Raw genomic sequence first — 15,839 nt, 5'->3', positions numbered from 1 at the left:
AAAATTTGATCAGATGGCTTAATGGAAACCTATTCAATTTCGTAGCGCTCCCTTTTTGGTACGTAAATATATCATCATTATTTCATAAATATCGATACATGGGTACTAGGGGGCTAAATGACAAATTTGATGCAGTTGGACCTCAAACCAAAAACAAATATGCCCACAGAATTTCAATAGGATATCTTAAATAATGACGGCTATATAGGTATACTTAGTATAAATTCAACTGAAAAGACGAAAATCAATATATTGGTTAGAGACTGCTATTAGTGCTAAGTATTTGATCCGATACATTTGTTTATGCCTTATCTATCTAGCTAAATGTAAATTATATACTCAGGATTATGTAATGAGAATGATAAGACTACAATAGTTTCAAATCGGTCAAGTAGTAGATAGAAAATTCTATCTAAAAGCGAGCGTTGTAAATTTTTGGATGAATTCATAAGCAGATCACACACGAACCAATTCAGCAAGTAAGCGAGACAGCAATTTTCGATAAAAATATATTGGGATTATAACTATATTCGTGAGGTTTGCCAAGAGATGATGCAACTTTATTATTATTTCATTCATTTCTCCAATATTCCGAACATGCTTTGGAAAGTTACTACACTCAAGCGGCTTTTTCGGTACATCAGGTTAATTTAAAGCGTAAACCATTTTTTTTTATTCAAATATGTCGAGTTTTATGCCTGATAGTGTTTTTGAGGGAAGTTCTTCGCCATTACTTTAATACATAGAAAACCTCAGCCGAAAGTCATCGTATGTTGGTGGAAGTTTATGGTGAGCATGCTCTAACTCAGAATATTTGACTTGGAAGACGGAGTCCGCGGCGGCCAAAAAAGTTTGAAGATGAGACACTGGAAGCATTACTCGTTGAAAATTGTTGGCAAACACAAAAAACCATTTTAAAAACAGTCGGATATATTAAAAAAAAAAGGAAATTGAGTATCATATAAATTCAAGCCAAGAGACGTTAAAAGACGATTTGGCATGTCAGAAATGCTGCGGCATGCTACAAAAATATTACGTTTATGCATCGAATTGTGGCTGGTGATGGAGAATCGATATTGCGACAATTTTAAACGCAAAACATCATGTATGAAACCTGGCCAACCAAATGAAAGGCAAAACAGACAATAATTCATGAGCCGATGATCTGTATTTGGTGGGATCAGAAGGGCGTGCTGCATTATGAGCTTCTAGAACCCACAAAAACACATGAAATTGAAGCGAGAAATTACCGAAAAACGACATGGAATTTACTACTAAACACGAAGGAATAATTTTTTACCGTGAAAATGAGCGGCCTCGTGTTGCAAAGAACGGTTAAAAATTATTTTGAAAACAACGGCTGTGAGGTTTAGCCTCACCTGTAATTTAGCTCACACTTTTCCCCTTAGGATTACTATTTCTTCGGTAAATACAAAACGGTCTCACTGGAATATGGTATCCATCGGAACAGCATATCAAAAAGTGCTTTGATTCATTCTTGGCCGCCAAATCGGCGCAATTTTTTTGATATAGGGACAAATTGCCAGAAAGATGAGAAAATGATAAAAATATTAAGCTTCAGTTGGACAATACTTTGAATAACACTTTACAAGAATAAAGTTATAGAACCATAATATTTTTATAAAAGTTATCGGCGGTATTAGTTATTGAAGAACGGTATAAAATAGAAAGTGAACCTTTCAGTTTATATGATAATACTTGTAATTAAATATATGGAGATTCTTCCTTACCCCTGTGAATTTCGTCGTATGTCGAATTCATTATGTTAATCCGCAGACATAATTTTGTTTATATTATTTGATATAAAAGAAGTTATAAACCAACATTACCACCCTTCTAAAAAGTACAAAGTGTTTATGTATGTGACACAGTTATAAAGCTTTTTCGTAACACCACAACAACAAAACATGTATAGTTTTTTACACAGAAATACGAAACAAATGGAGTGAGTAAGTTATCTTTATCTTTTACTACCTTCTTATCGCAGCCAAAGAACTGATAAAGTGGACATGTACAGTTACATATTAGCAGGTGCTGATAACTATTTCGACTGCTGACATTCAGTTACCGATTTTAGTCTAACGAGTAAGGAAGCATTTGGCGGAATTACAATTTCGAATTATTATAATTACTAAACTAAGTTAAAAGTTATTCATAAAAAAATGAAGTACTACGTGTTGGTGATAGCAGCTGTGGCCTATTTGGCATATGTGCACGGGGGTAAATCAATGTTAATATTAGGCAAAAGAAATATGGGTTAATATATATGTATATGTTGTTATATATGTTAAAATGGTAGTGAAGTGAAATTAGTTTTCAAACTGCAATTTTGGAGACCAGAAGTCGAGCATTTTGGATTTTACAAATATGAGTTATACAGATATTGAGCTTGTATATTGAAAATTGATTATTTTTTTCAAATATAAAATGGTGACTATGTAAGAAAACTAAAGTGACATAACTTCCAAATTTAAAAATGTGTACTTAGAGAGCTAATCTTATCTGTGACTTCTATATCGAATCTATGTGTACAATGTTCAATACCATATAGCACATACTAATGCCCATGTAGAGCAAATAACATATATAAACATTTTCCTATATACCGTGCATTATGTATTTATGTATATGTTTAGGTAAATAGATATTTACACACGCGCAAACAGCTTAGTAAAAAGTTAATTAGACAAATTGTGTTTTAAGTAGCAACCTCAACAGGCTTTAGGGTAAACTTTTTTGGATTTTTCGCACTTAAAGTACTTAGTAATGAAAAACAAACGATCGAATGGAAAATATTGCAAAACTTAGTAGACTAGAAAAGGTTTTATTGAAAAACAAAAAAAAATAATAATAATTGTGCAAATCTTTCAAACGCGTAGCCTTTTTATACATGCTGCCACCGTTGAATGTATTACTGCCGCAAGGGCGTGATGCGAGTTCAATGGTGTTTTATTACAATTATAAAAATTCTTTCCGATATTAAAAATTTTATAATTATTTTAATATTATATAATATAATATATATATATATATATACATATACTACGAATAACCCCAATAAAGTGTTATGTAAATGCGAATAGTAGAAAATGTAATGAGTCCTGGAAACATTAGGACTTAAAAATCAATACTTAAGAACAAAATATCAATTTATAGATGCAAACCACTCCTCTGTCTTCCACAACTAAATATACGCTGTGATCTAAGCAGAGAACTGTTAGGGAGAACAGAGGGCGGCACATAAGTCTTAGATAGCTCTCATAACCACCATCGTAAAAAAAAATTAAAAAAGAGAACTTTGATATTCCAATTTTTTCACTTCTCAAAGCTTTTGAAAATAACAATTTTTGGATTAAAAAACAAAACGCGGTCGATTTTTTTAAGAAATTTCATGCTCAGCCAGAAGCCGCGATTAAAAAATAAAGTTATGTTATTTATATTTAAAAATATATTTTGCCTGCTAATTATTAGGTTGTCAAATATCCGCCTTTTTGTCTTTTGAATTTCGCGGCTATGTACAAAGCGCTACAGAGCTCGTATCTGGCAATACTATATATCTTTGAAAGGTATTGACATAACCTACAAAACGACGCTATGCATGATTAGTTTGGATATTGCACTCAACAGTTATAGACAAGTAAACATGGAGTTCAGCCGAAATTTGCGCTATTTTAAAGTTTTCCTTCGTTAAAGGCAAATCCGCTAGAGAAATGTTCCGTGAGATTAATGGTGTTTTGGGGGATGGTACTCTATCACTTCGAACTGCAGAGGAATGGTTTCGACGATTAAGAGCGGGTGAAAACGGCACCATGTATAAGCAAGCCGGCGGAACACCCGTGACGACGAATACCGATCAAATTTGGGAAAAACATCGAGTTAGACCGGCATGTGGCATCTTGTGAAATCGTCCAGAAAATGGGAGTTAGTCACCAAACCATTTTAAACCATCTACAGAAGGCTGGACACAAAAAAAAACTTTATGTTTGGGTACCGCATGATTTGACGCAAAAAAAAACCTTCTGGACCGAATCAACGCCTGCGATATGCTGCTGAAACGGAACGAACTCGACCCATTTTTGAAGCGGATGGTGGCTGGCGACGAAAAATGGATCACATACGACAATACCTAGCGAAAACGGTCGTGGTCGAAGGTCGGTGAATCGTCCCAAATACTGGCCAAGCCGGGAATGACGGCCAGGAAGGTTTTGCTGTGTTTGGTGGGATTGGAAGGGAATCATCCACTATGAGGTGCTCCCATATGGCCAGACGCTTAATTCTACCATCTACTGCGAACAACTGGACCGCTTGAAGCAGGCGATCGACCAGAAGCGTCCAGAATTAGCCAACAGGAAGGGTGTAGTGTTCCACCAGGACAACGCCAGACCACACTCTTCGTTGATGACTCGTCAGAAGCTACAGATGCTTGGATGGGAGGTTTTATCGCATCCACCATATAGCCCGGACATAGCGCCAAGTGATTGCCATTTGTTCCTGTCCATGATGAACGCCCTTGTTGGTGTAAAGTTGAACTCAAAAGAGGCTTGTGAAAAGTGGCTGTCCGAGTTCTTCGTAAATAGGGTGGGGTCGTCTAGATGGAAACAAATTATCGAACGAAACGGCGCATATTTGAACTAAATCCGATCTACTCTGATTTACTTTTTATAAAGCATTGAATAAAGAGCAAAAAAGCGGAAGGGAGATATTTGACAACCTTATACTTGTATAGGCGAAACTTTGCATGCACACCGACATATTAAAAAATAAGCTAAACATCATGTCTTGCAGGGATATTATTTCTCTTTATATGTATTCATTGTAACCCATAAATACATAGGTTGGTTTTTTGGCTCACTTTAATGCCGAGCTACACAAGAGAAACTTCAGAATATGTACATATGGTATTAAAAAGCAATATGTATGGCTGCTCCGACGTGATATGATAACAATCAATAGCGACAAATCGATAGCCACACCTATAAGCTTTTTGCCCTGCAAAGCGCATTTTTAACCACATATGCACGTGCTTGGTAGTGTTAGTTACTTTTATTAGTAATAAAACCAATGGTAGTTAGTAAAACTCAGGCGGGGAAATAATCAGTAAACTAAGATAAAACAGCGCTTATCTTAACCAAACATGAGTAGTACAGTGCAAAATGCTTGTTTGCATTAGCATTAGGTCATTTCCGGAGTGATATAAAAATTTACAAATAATTGCATTAATATATTTACAAATGAACTTTGAAACTATTACGTAATGACATTGAGTAAACGTGGAACAGGTTCAAAATGAAATGAGCTTTAAGGGATTATTTTCAAAATTCTTTGTTTTGCATTTGTAAGGATTTTTTACTTTGTATAATTGGATCATACAATTTTTAAAACGTTTTTCTCAAAACGTTGTTTTCAGAGTCGGTGAGGAAAATTTCTCGAACTTGAAATTTTCAGTTTCGTAGCTACATATGTTTGTCAGTTAATGAGTCGAAGAAATAAGGTTTTCCGTAATAATTTCCATTTTTAAGCCACTCTGAAGTATTTTTGACCAAAAAAATTACTTCTTTTTTTTCTAATGGCGGCTATCAGAAAAATATCTTCCTCACCGAAAGACACCTTTTTCGGAGGTCCTCTTGGGGACGACTGTGGAATTCAAACTTTTTCAAAATTAATCGCTGATAACACTACTCAACAAATCGGAAGGAAAAATTTGCGACTTGTGTGCTAAGAGGTCGTTGGGGTATTTCAGGTATTTGAGTTCCAAATTTTATACCACGTACAATTAGTTTTGTGATTTTAGTAAAGGGTGGAGCTTTGACCTCCACACCTCTTGGTTAGAACATAAAAAATCCTACGTCCTACGGTTTTACACCCCAAAGTGAAAAATACATGCTTTAGTTGAAACCTTAACTTAGATAATGGACGAAGGGAAAAACTGAAAATTGAATTTTTGACCGAAATTTTAACAAAAAAAATAAAATATCGCGACTTTTTTTTCAAATAGTTGTAATCGAAAGAACAAAAAATCCTTCATCCAAGTCTTTAAAAATTGTATCTCAAAAACCTGTGTAAAATTTTATAAAGATCGGTTGAGTAGTTCTCGAGAAATCTTGCCAAGCAACTTCAAAAACACAGTTTCGAAAAAAAGGCATTTAAAGACGGCGCACTTAGCCTAGCTAGCCTCTATTACTTCGATCATCTTGAAAATTTAGATCAAAATTCTAGAGATTTTGTACATAGAATTTAATAAGACGGTGAAAAAATTATATTTTTTAAAAACACTTAAACCCAGGTAACCCCTTAGGTTAATATCATTTATGTCAACCTTGTTAAACCTCTTTTTCATTAATTTCTCTTCTAGATGCCTGCGTGCAGTGTAACTCTGCTACCGATCCAAAATGTGCAACAGATCCCGAAAATTATCTTGCCAAAACTTGCGCTGTGAACACATCCATTTGCTATACCCGAGTACTCAGTGAGTTGCCCTAGAACTTATTAACTTTTATAAATTATAACAAATTTTAATAACCTTCCGTTTTCCACCATCCAGACGGTAACACGATACGTGGCTGCGCTTCTGAGTTGGACAACGCCACCGCGGTTGCTTGCCACAATGAGTTGCAGTGCTTGATTTGCTCCTTTGCCGAAGGTTGCAATCGTCTCGTTTTCCCGCAAAGTCGCTCTCAGTGTCTGCAATGCACGGGCAATTCGACCAGCGACTGTGCTACAAATGTCTATGCCAGACCCACCGTATGCCCGACTTACAAATTGGGCGACAAATGCTACGTTAGAAACGATGGTATGCTTTTTGTTTTCATAGTTTATAAGAAAACAAATTATTGCTATATATTTTACTTTTTTCAGGCAAGAACAAAACAAATTCCTTCCAACGCGGTTGCCTGTCCTCCGCTCAAGCTAACAAACTCTGCGTGGATGAGACGAACTGTTTCACCTGCGAAGGCGTCGGCTGTAACTTCATTTCCGCCAATAGCACCCAAATCCCCGTTGCCCGTGATGGCGCCACTTTCATTAGCTCTTCCATTATTGTAATTGGCGCTGCTTTAGCCATGTTGCGTTGGGCTTAATTATCCACCAACCAATGTAAAATATTAAATCTACTTAAAATTTCTTATTCATCTTTTTTATGAAGTAAAGTCCGTGTACGTTTAATCGCCGGAAATTTCGTGTTTTTGTATTCAAATGCGTATTTCTTTTTGAAATACTAAAATTATGAAATAAAATAAATGCCAAACAACAATAAAAAGCTTTAGAAAAATTCATTTCAAATGTATGCCTGAACAGGAAACACAATTTCCAGCATTGCAAAAAGTTTTAATTTCGTTGTGAAATTACAAAATAAGAGCGGTGCATATATGTATGTACATATGTATTTATGTATACACATATATATATAAGTATGTATGGCAGTCAAATCTAGCCCATATGTGCACATATTTATTTAAGTTTGTGGCACAAAGCATATGAAAATTACTATTAATTTTATGAAGTGTGATCAAAACGATCTCGCCGTGCAAAATGCTGCCTCAAATGGTTGACTCTTCCCTTCATTTTGCCTTCGCTTGCTGGGAAAAAATGCTTGGCGTTTTACAGCTCCATCAACATTGGTAATGTTATAGGGAATCATGTGCATAAGTAGTGCATAAGTGAACAAATTTTCGTACGTATGTATGTATGCACTAGGGTGGTTCAATTTTTGTGGTTTAAGAATACTAACGTTCGATTGTTTCAAACTGGGTAAAATATAGATGCAATAAGTGAAAAATACAATGAGAACATTTTTTTTTTAATTTTCAAATAATTAAACTGAATAACGAAATAAGAAAATAAGATGTATTTGACAAATCCACCACACCGATATCAACAATATTTTGCAGGTCGGTAGGGAAGCTCAAAATGTCTAGGGTGCATTGGAGGAAATCAGACTTATGTGGCGCTTTGCTCCCCAGCGGAGCCATAGAATGCAATATACCATATATAGTATATTCTTCTTCGTTGGCACAACAACAGGTCGTCGGGTCTGTTTCAGACAAGATGACTCACTATCGTCCAATTTCTTCAACCTTCTGTTGAAAAAAATAATTCGAGCTGAATAGAGAAGATACAATCTTCTAGAAGACTGTACAACTGCTGGCGTACGTCGATGACGTCCATATCATTGGCCACAACAACCGCGCCGTTAGTTCTGCTTTCTTCAGTTTGGACAATGAAGCGAAGCAAATGGGTCTGATAGTGAACGAGGGCAAGAGACTTCGCTCCCACGTTACTGTCATAACGTTGAAGTTTATATCTTGTCTATCTTGGAACCAGTATATCAACAACAACGTTAGCCACGAAATCCAACATAGAATAACTCTTGCCAACAGGTGTCACTTCAGACTGAGTAGACAATTGAGAAGTAAAGTCCTCTTACGACGAACAAAGACCAAATTCTACAAGTCACTCATCATCTCCGTTCTGCTGCTTGGTGCATGGTCCATTACAAAATCTGATGAGGTGACGTTACGAGTTTTCGAGAGAACGATTCTACGGAAGATTTTTGGTTCGCATTGACAACGGCGAATACCGCAGTCGATGGAACGATGTACTGTACGAGATATAAGAACACTGACATAGTTCAGCGAATGAGGATACAGCGGCTACGCTGGCTAGGTCCTGTCGTCGAGAGAAGCAGAGGAAGACCTCCACTTCGTTATAAAGACCAGAGAAAGACCTTTCTACACTTGGAACCTCCAATTGGCGCCAAATAATGAAAAGAAAGGACGACGCGCTGTTGTAAACACGGCCATAACCGCATAAGCGGTGTCACTCTTTCCAGTATTTTTCGAAACGTACATATGTATATAAGGGCATAAAAAAAACCCACCTCAAGCATACTACACAAATTTTAGCACAAAAGTGTTCGACCACCCTAATAAGTGCGTCTCATACTCGGTTTCATTATGCATACACATACATACATATGTGTATGGTACAGAAGTACCGGAAGGGCGCCTTTATGTGCGCTACATAAATGTGTCAACGCTTTTGCGTTGCTGCCACTTTATTGAACTTATATTGGAGTTTATACGAGTTGTGAAAAATATTTATGCACTAAATGCACTTAAATTTCCGAAAATCGCAATAATTTGTACCACTGACGCGAAGGAGGGATGCCTTGTCCTAACGTAATTGTGAGCAATTGAAATGCTTTGAAAATAAGAGAGTAGAAGAAATTGTTTTACATTGTATGCATTACTGAGTTATGGGCCCATAAGTGAGTATGAACATATGGTAAATAAAAGTTGCAGAACTTATGGACGCTTCCGTTGCAAATTAGAGTAAAATGTGCACTTTTGTTTTATTTTTGCGCATTATTTTAGAACAACAGGAAAATAAATAATTCCAACATAATAAAACATAATATAATTTAATTTTTATGTATAATGAAGGAATTCAGCTTGGGGTTGTATGGAAACGGTTGCAGTTTGAAGAACTAATTTTTTTTGAAACCTTAGCTCGGCTTGCATGCGAGTACATGGAATCCTGATGCATCACTATAAAGAAAATTCTTGAAAAAGCATGAGCTGTTACATATTCGTTATAGATTTGGTCATCTCCGATTAAAGCAACTAGGTGCCGAAGTTCTTCTTGAACTAAAATGCTAAGAGACATTCGTACTATTTCTGCTCAAGCTCAGAAGATTTTTGACAACCAATTTTGTTATCAATTATATCAGATTCAACTGAAACTATGGTAAATAAATGAACAATATTCACCACCATCGATATATTGATTCAGATCTTAAGGCTGCAGGAAAACCTGATAAAGGCGAAAACGCAGCACAAGGCGCTGAAATTTGTATAGTGTTTATGGTCCTGATACTGCGGCAGCTAATAACGAGCAGTTTTGATTACATCGATTCCGTTCTGGTAATTTTGATGTTAAAGATGCACCATCAATGGGAATTGTTGAGTCCGACCGTTATGTAAGTACTGTTCTGATTGCACTTCTAGGCAACATTGCACTAAAAACAGTTTGGGACAATTTAAATAAAGCTAGATGCAAAAAGATGTATAGATATCTCACGAATTAACGAAAAAAATATCATGGACCGAATCTTGCTTATGACAACGACAATTAAAAATGGTCGTGTTCGAGTCGGTGTAAGTCGGCGCAAATGGTGGGCAAATAGAATTGACGGTGTGGGATTGGCAAGAAATTATCTACTTTGAGTTATAGATTAGGATACGTGAAGAAGCAAACAGAAAGCGGCCAGCCAAGTGTTCAACCAGACTAACTCCAGGGCACATTCATCGATAATGGCAAACCAGAATCTACTGGATTTACAAAGAAGTTACGAGTCCGTTTTTTTAATTTTTACTTTTTGCCTTAAATCATTTGAGTTGGGATTCCAGGTTAAATCTTTTCCCTTATACTAACCATTTAAAACTTATAAATCTCACTACTCTCGTAGGAAAATACTTGGTATATTATTTCTTTTAAAACTTCGGAATAGGTCAGTCTGTAGTCCATGTCTCTGATATTAATTTTAACGTTCCCGCTCACTCTTCCAGCCGGTTAGACCTTTACTTTTAAAATTTTCTAGAACAAATTTTTGAGTTAAACGAACCATTCCACCGTATATGTCTCGATTTCAACTCTCATTCCAGCACATTCGATCTAACAGACTCACTCTTTACCATTAAAAAAGTTATTTTATCTACTCTTAACAAGTAACAGTTAAAAAATAATAAACTTACTTTAATCTAATTCTTAATTTTGGCTGTTGAAATTTTTGTTTTTGTAGCTGAGCAGCTTAAGATCGCAACGCTTAAAACTCGTTTGCCTTTTATGACTCGTAATTGCGCTCGTTTGCTGATTGCCTATCGCGTCGGTTGGGCGGGAGGAGGGTAATCGTTAGGTGTTATTATTAATTTGGTTTGGGGATTCTTATGCATCTACCTTATAGTTTGGACCGGGCAACGAGTGATTTATATCCGTTCCTGTCTGTGCCGAATGATTTACACGTTGAAAAATTCGCCTCCAATCATGCTAAATAAACCCTTAGAATTAATGCAAAATTAACTAGACCTTATAGTATCTACAGTTCTTCTCTGAAGTTAGAATCGTGCCGTATATTTTTGAGAAAACATTTTTAGTATGCGAAGGTGTTTGTATAATTTGTGGTGGCTATTAAAATGAATAATTAAGGAGTCACTGATGCGTAAGAATCCGTTGTTACCAATACTTTGATAAATTTTTATTACTATAAAAACTGTTGGGATTTTCACCGGTAACTTTTCACTATTTCTTCAGAGTTGATGTTATGTCAAATCGTATGAGAGCGAGCTAAAATTTTATTTCATAAACAATCAATAAAGAACAAAATATTTGACTCGCGCACCCTAAATTCACCAGGTCTGAATTTTTCCAAGTCTGTTAAAAGTCTGGTAAAAATCGTTTGAAAGGTTTTACTCTCATCGTTCTCTTTTAACTACTTTTCACGTGAAATTAAAATATTAAAGCGACACTCTATTATTACTTCTTTAATAAAAAAAGCTTGGGAAAATTACTTATTCATTAGCATCTTAAAGAATGCTTTAATGGAAAGTTGTGTTACTGCAATTGTTGGCTAATTTTGAGGATTGAAATCGATTTATCAGTTCAGAGATATAGTAGTAACCGCAAAAGGTCTTTTTGGAGAGGAGCTTCCGGATATCAGTTGTAGTTCCTTTCCAAATAAATATTTTTACTATTGCTAATTCTTAAAATATAGGTAATATGTGTAGAAATTTTTGGATCAATAAATTTAAAAGTTTTCTCAGAAAAAATTCTGGAAAATTCGCTTTTTTTCGCCTTCTAACTGAATATAACCCCTTTAAGAGATATAACAATTTAAGCAAATATTTGTTATTCTATTATAAGATCTGCATTGTATTATTTAAGGTGAAAAACAGTACATTAGTTACATACATATAGTATATCTTATATACATATATGTACTATATATAAATATTTGAAGAAATATTATCAAGAAAATTAAGTAAATAAATTTACTATTTTCATATAGGTACAATATATTCAGAATATAATTGCTTTAAATAGAAGAGTTTCGCAACCATAATTCAAAGCAAAAGTACTACGCGGAACCGAGTGTGTACATACATATGTATGTATGTAAACGTTGAGAGTCTTTAAAGCAAAGTGCTTATAAGAAAGAATTTATGTCTGCATATTGACAGTTAAAATATGCAATTAAAACTTGGCTATTAATAAATATAAAACTAAATGATGCGAGACGATTAAAAACAGCCAAATACTCTGAGTATTTAAGAAATTACAAACATCAGGAAAAACGGGAGGGAATAGGAAAAGCTGAGTATTTCAAATAACAACAATAAACCTGTGAATTATTCAGCGGTAGACGTAATGGCGAATAAAAGGCAATTCTCGCATCAAATATATAATGTATGTAATAATATGTATGTATGTATCTCGGTATTTATAACAATTCCTATGACTGTAATTTCTTAAATTTCGAGGTATTGAATATGTAGTAGTTTTATTTGTTAATTTAATTTCTATTGCTACTCTCAGGTAAATCACATACACAAAAGGAAGCACATCAGGGTCTGGTACAAACGCCAGAACCACAAGCAACAATAAAGAACAGCTAAACAGACGTTAATAGAAAAATCACAAACTTGCATTATTTTGTGGATGACAGAAACCAGATCACTACCTTGTTGCTCTTTCTTCTTTTGTTGTGCCTCTACTCTGCCAGAAGCACTAACTTACGCCAGAGAAAATGTTGGAAACTTATTTTGTAACGAGTATACAAATCTTGGGGATAAGAATAACAACTATAACAAAGCTGCTTGCATTAAATTTTGGCATCAAACAAAATAACAACACACAAAAACAAAAGAACAAAATGAACGACTGCTCAGCAAAAAGAAGGTAAAAAGGCAACAACAAAAAAGAAACAACCAACAATACAAAAAACAAAGTAATTAAGAATCCACAGATTGTCTGAGTGCCTTGCTACGCCATTGCTTTGTGGCGATCGCTTGACTCGCACGGTGTTGTTGGTCGCTCAGGTACCCACCAACGCGCACATACACCATTTTATAATCAAAGCACCCGCAGCGAAGTGAATTGGCCATTCGTTTACTCGGCAAGCGAGCGAATAATGTGTTTACCGAACACAATCGAAAATTATAGCCAAAAGCAGAACCTGTAGCAGCAGTGAGCAGGTATAAGGAGTGCTTTCTAATATTTCTTGATCGTGCGTTGCTTTTGCTTACTACTCGCAGTAGCGACCAGATCATGCAAATGGCATTTCAATTGCTGCAATTAGATCTGAATTTAGTGTCTAAACTATGGGGTGATTCGATTTTATAGCAACACAGTGCCATAATCTAAATACAATAATTTCGATTGTTTGCAATTGCACTAGCAGCATGGAAGGGCCATGTGCACCTTAAAAATGAGCTATTAAGAAGCAAAATCTGTAAGAAGCTCTGTGCAGTGTGACGAATAGTAGCATAACAAGTTATAAATTCTGATTCATTTCAAACAGCTAGTGGGCGGAGTGGCATTTGAGAGCATAATAGAGAGATCGCGAGAGAGCCTGCGTGCTCATGCTAGAAGCGATGCGGGCTAAAGTACAGTGAGTAACATATGCATGGGCAGTAATACTAATTAAGTGTGGAAGGATTTAATTTTTTAAACTAACTAAAATGTTTATGCAATTAGTGAAAATTTATAAAAGGTTTGACTCACCTGGAACGCAGATAAAGGTTTTTATGAATGCTGAAAAAGATAATAATAAATAAATATTTAAAATATTCAACAAATAAATTATGTACTCGTATATGCTATTTTCTAAATGGTTTCATACTTATTTTACTTTATTCACTAAAAATTCTAATGAGATCATGGTTACAGAGGTTCGATGAGACAGCTTAAGGGATTGGTGTGAAATTTTCGAGAAATCGTTCTTTTTTTTGTTGCGTTATCGGATAGTATACCCTGTAATAAATATTGAAATCGAAATTGAAATTATTACGGTCGCTACAGCGTTTCTTGTAGAAAGGGAATAGAAATGGGGAACATAGCGACTCCAATCTTTAAACGCGTTTTTCTCAGAATGGTGTTTTTCAAAACGGTTTCCACTCTCAAAAGAAGAGTTTTGCAGATATCTAGTTCCAATTTGGACCTTTTTTTACGTGTCATTTCAACAATTCATTTAACTATTATACACCAAATAAATAAAAATAAACAAATCATTTTGTATTCCTCATGAATGTCTTTATTTATAAAAAAAAGTCAGACCGATTAGATTATTTCAACAATAAAAAATAGTTAAGATTATCAGATTTTCGTGAAATAAGCACCGTTTTGTTCGATAATTTGTTGTCATTTTGAAGGAAATTTCGTAATGCTACATTCATAGAAATCCTCGTCTCATTGGCGAAAAACTAGGGTAGTTGATTTTCACATGCCTCTCGTGCATCGGTTTTTTACCAGCAAAATCATTCGCGATAGACAGGTGCCAGGTCCCAGCTATAAGATGGATGCATAAACAAAATCCCAAGAAAGATCCCGTCGTTTCTGGCGAGTCACTATCAATGCATACTGATGGAACACAATTCTTCTCTTATTGACTAAAGCTGGCCGCTTCGGGGCGATTACTTCTTTCAGAGGGTTCAACTACTAACAGTACAGATCCAAATTAAGAGCTTGGATCGATTTTGTTGCGTTTTAGCACCGATTCGCAGACGGAAATTCAGTTCACAAGTTTTTTTACGTTAAATCGAGCACCCATGTATCCGACACTATTGAAATGGTATCAAACTGGTTTTTGTACCATGCCTATCACCTGGGCAATCGACAGCATCTGTTATAGGACAGTCAGAATCGACGATTTTCAGAACATGTTGCATCTTTGACATCAAAATTACTGGAACGGGATCGGCGAAACCAAAATTGCTCACAATTGACTGCTACCATCAAGACCGTAAACATTAGTCATATGTTCAGCCGCTCAGCTTGTTTTAACAAGTTGGACAAACATGACTTATTGGATGCAATTTACAGCATTTTTATACCCTGCACAGGGTATATTAAGTTTGTTACGAAATTTGTAACACCCAGAAGGAAGCGTCGGAGACCCTATAAAGTAAATATATAAATGATCAGTGTGTTGAGCTGAGTCGATTTAGCCATGTCCGTCTGTCTGTCTGTTTGTCCGTCTGTCTGTCTGTATACATACGAACTAGTCCCTCAGTTTTTAAGATATCGTTTTAAAATTTTGCATTCATTTTCTCTTCAAGAAGCTGCTCATTTGACAAGATATATTCACGAAATTTGGTATAGATTATTTTTTAAGGCAACAATGTAATCGCTAAAAAACTTGTTCAGAACGGATTACTTCCATACAAACGGAACACATAAATAGTTACTAACAGAAATGCACCTGTGAAGGCTAGCTGTATCAGGCTAGCGTACATATATAAATAGAATCCCCGATTTCAGTCGAAAATAAAAATATTTGGAAGACCTTTATTACCGAAGATACCTATTTACGGGTTAAATTTAATTTTGGTTCACACATTAACATACAATGATGAACTAAAAGAGTACAAAGAGTTATATCAAAGCGAAGTTAAACCTTCTAGAAATTAACAGCTTTTATATCCCAAAAATCATTAGACTGTTTAAAATTTCAAAACTTTTTTTAAGCTAAGTTTAATTAGCTATATGCTAATCACATAATTCGAACACACAAAATTAAAAAAACGGCATAGTACTACATATTTGGA

General features: G+C 35.3%; 1 protein-coding gene across 1 annotated transcript; it reads left to right on the top strand.

Annotated features, from left to right (window-relative positions):
- Window positions 1-2,088: 2,088 nt before the first annotated feature.
- On the top strand, window positions 2,089-7,259 carry LOC120774066. The gene is made up of 4 exons (XM_040103372.1): window positions 2,089-2,241; window positions 6,374-6,487; window positions 6,563-6,811; window positions 6,877-7,259. The coding sequence occupies exons 1-4, from the start codon at window positions 2,184-2,186 to the stop codon at window positions 7,095-7,097; spliced, it is 642 nt and encodes a 213-aa protein (XP_039959306.1). The 5' UTR covers window positions 2,089-2,183; the 3' UTR covers window positions 7,098-7,259.
- Window positions 7,260-15,839: the final 8,580 nt, after the last annotated feature.

This window comes from Bactrocera tryoni, chromosome 4 (assembly GCF_016617805.1).
Source record: "Bactrocera tryoni isolate S06 chromosome 4, CSIRO_BtryS06_freeze2, whole genome shotgun sequence".
NCBI lineage: Eukaryota > Metazoa > Arthropoda > Insecta > Diptera > Tephritidae > Bactrocera > Bactrocera tryoni.
The sequence above is the reverse complement of the archived record's forward strand: the minus strand, read 5'-3'. Positions and strand labels throughout refer to the sequence as shown.

Coding starts and splice junctions, on each gene's coding strand:
- LOC120774066 (XM_040103372.1), top strand. CDS start 2,184: ATGAAGTACTACGTGTTGGTGATAGCAGCTGTGGCCTATTTGGCATAT. Junction 6,488..6,562: donor TTGCTATACCCGAGTACTCA/GTGAGTTGCCCT, acceptor TCCACCATCCAG/ACGGTAACACGATACGTGGC. Junction 6,812..6,876: donor ATGCTACGTTAGAAACGATG/GTATGCTTTTTG, acceptor TACTTTTTTCAG/GCAAGAACAAAACAAATTCC.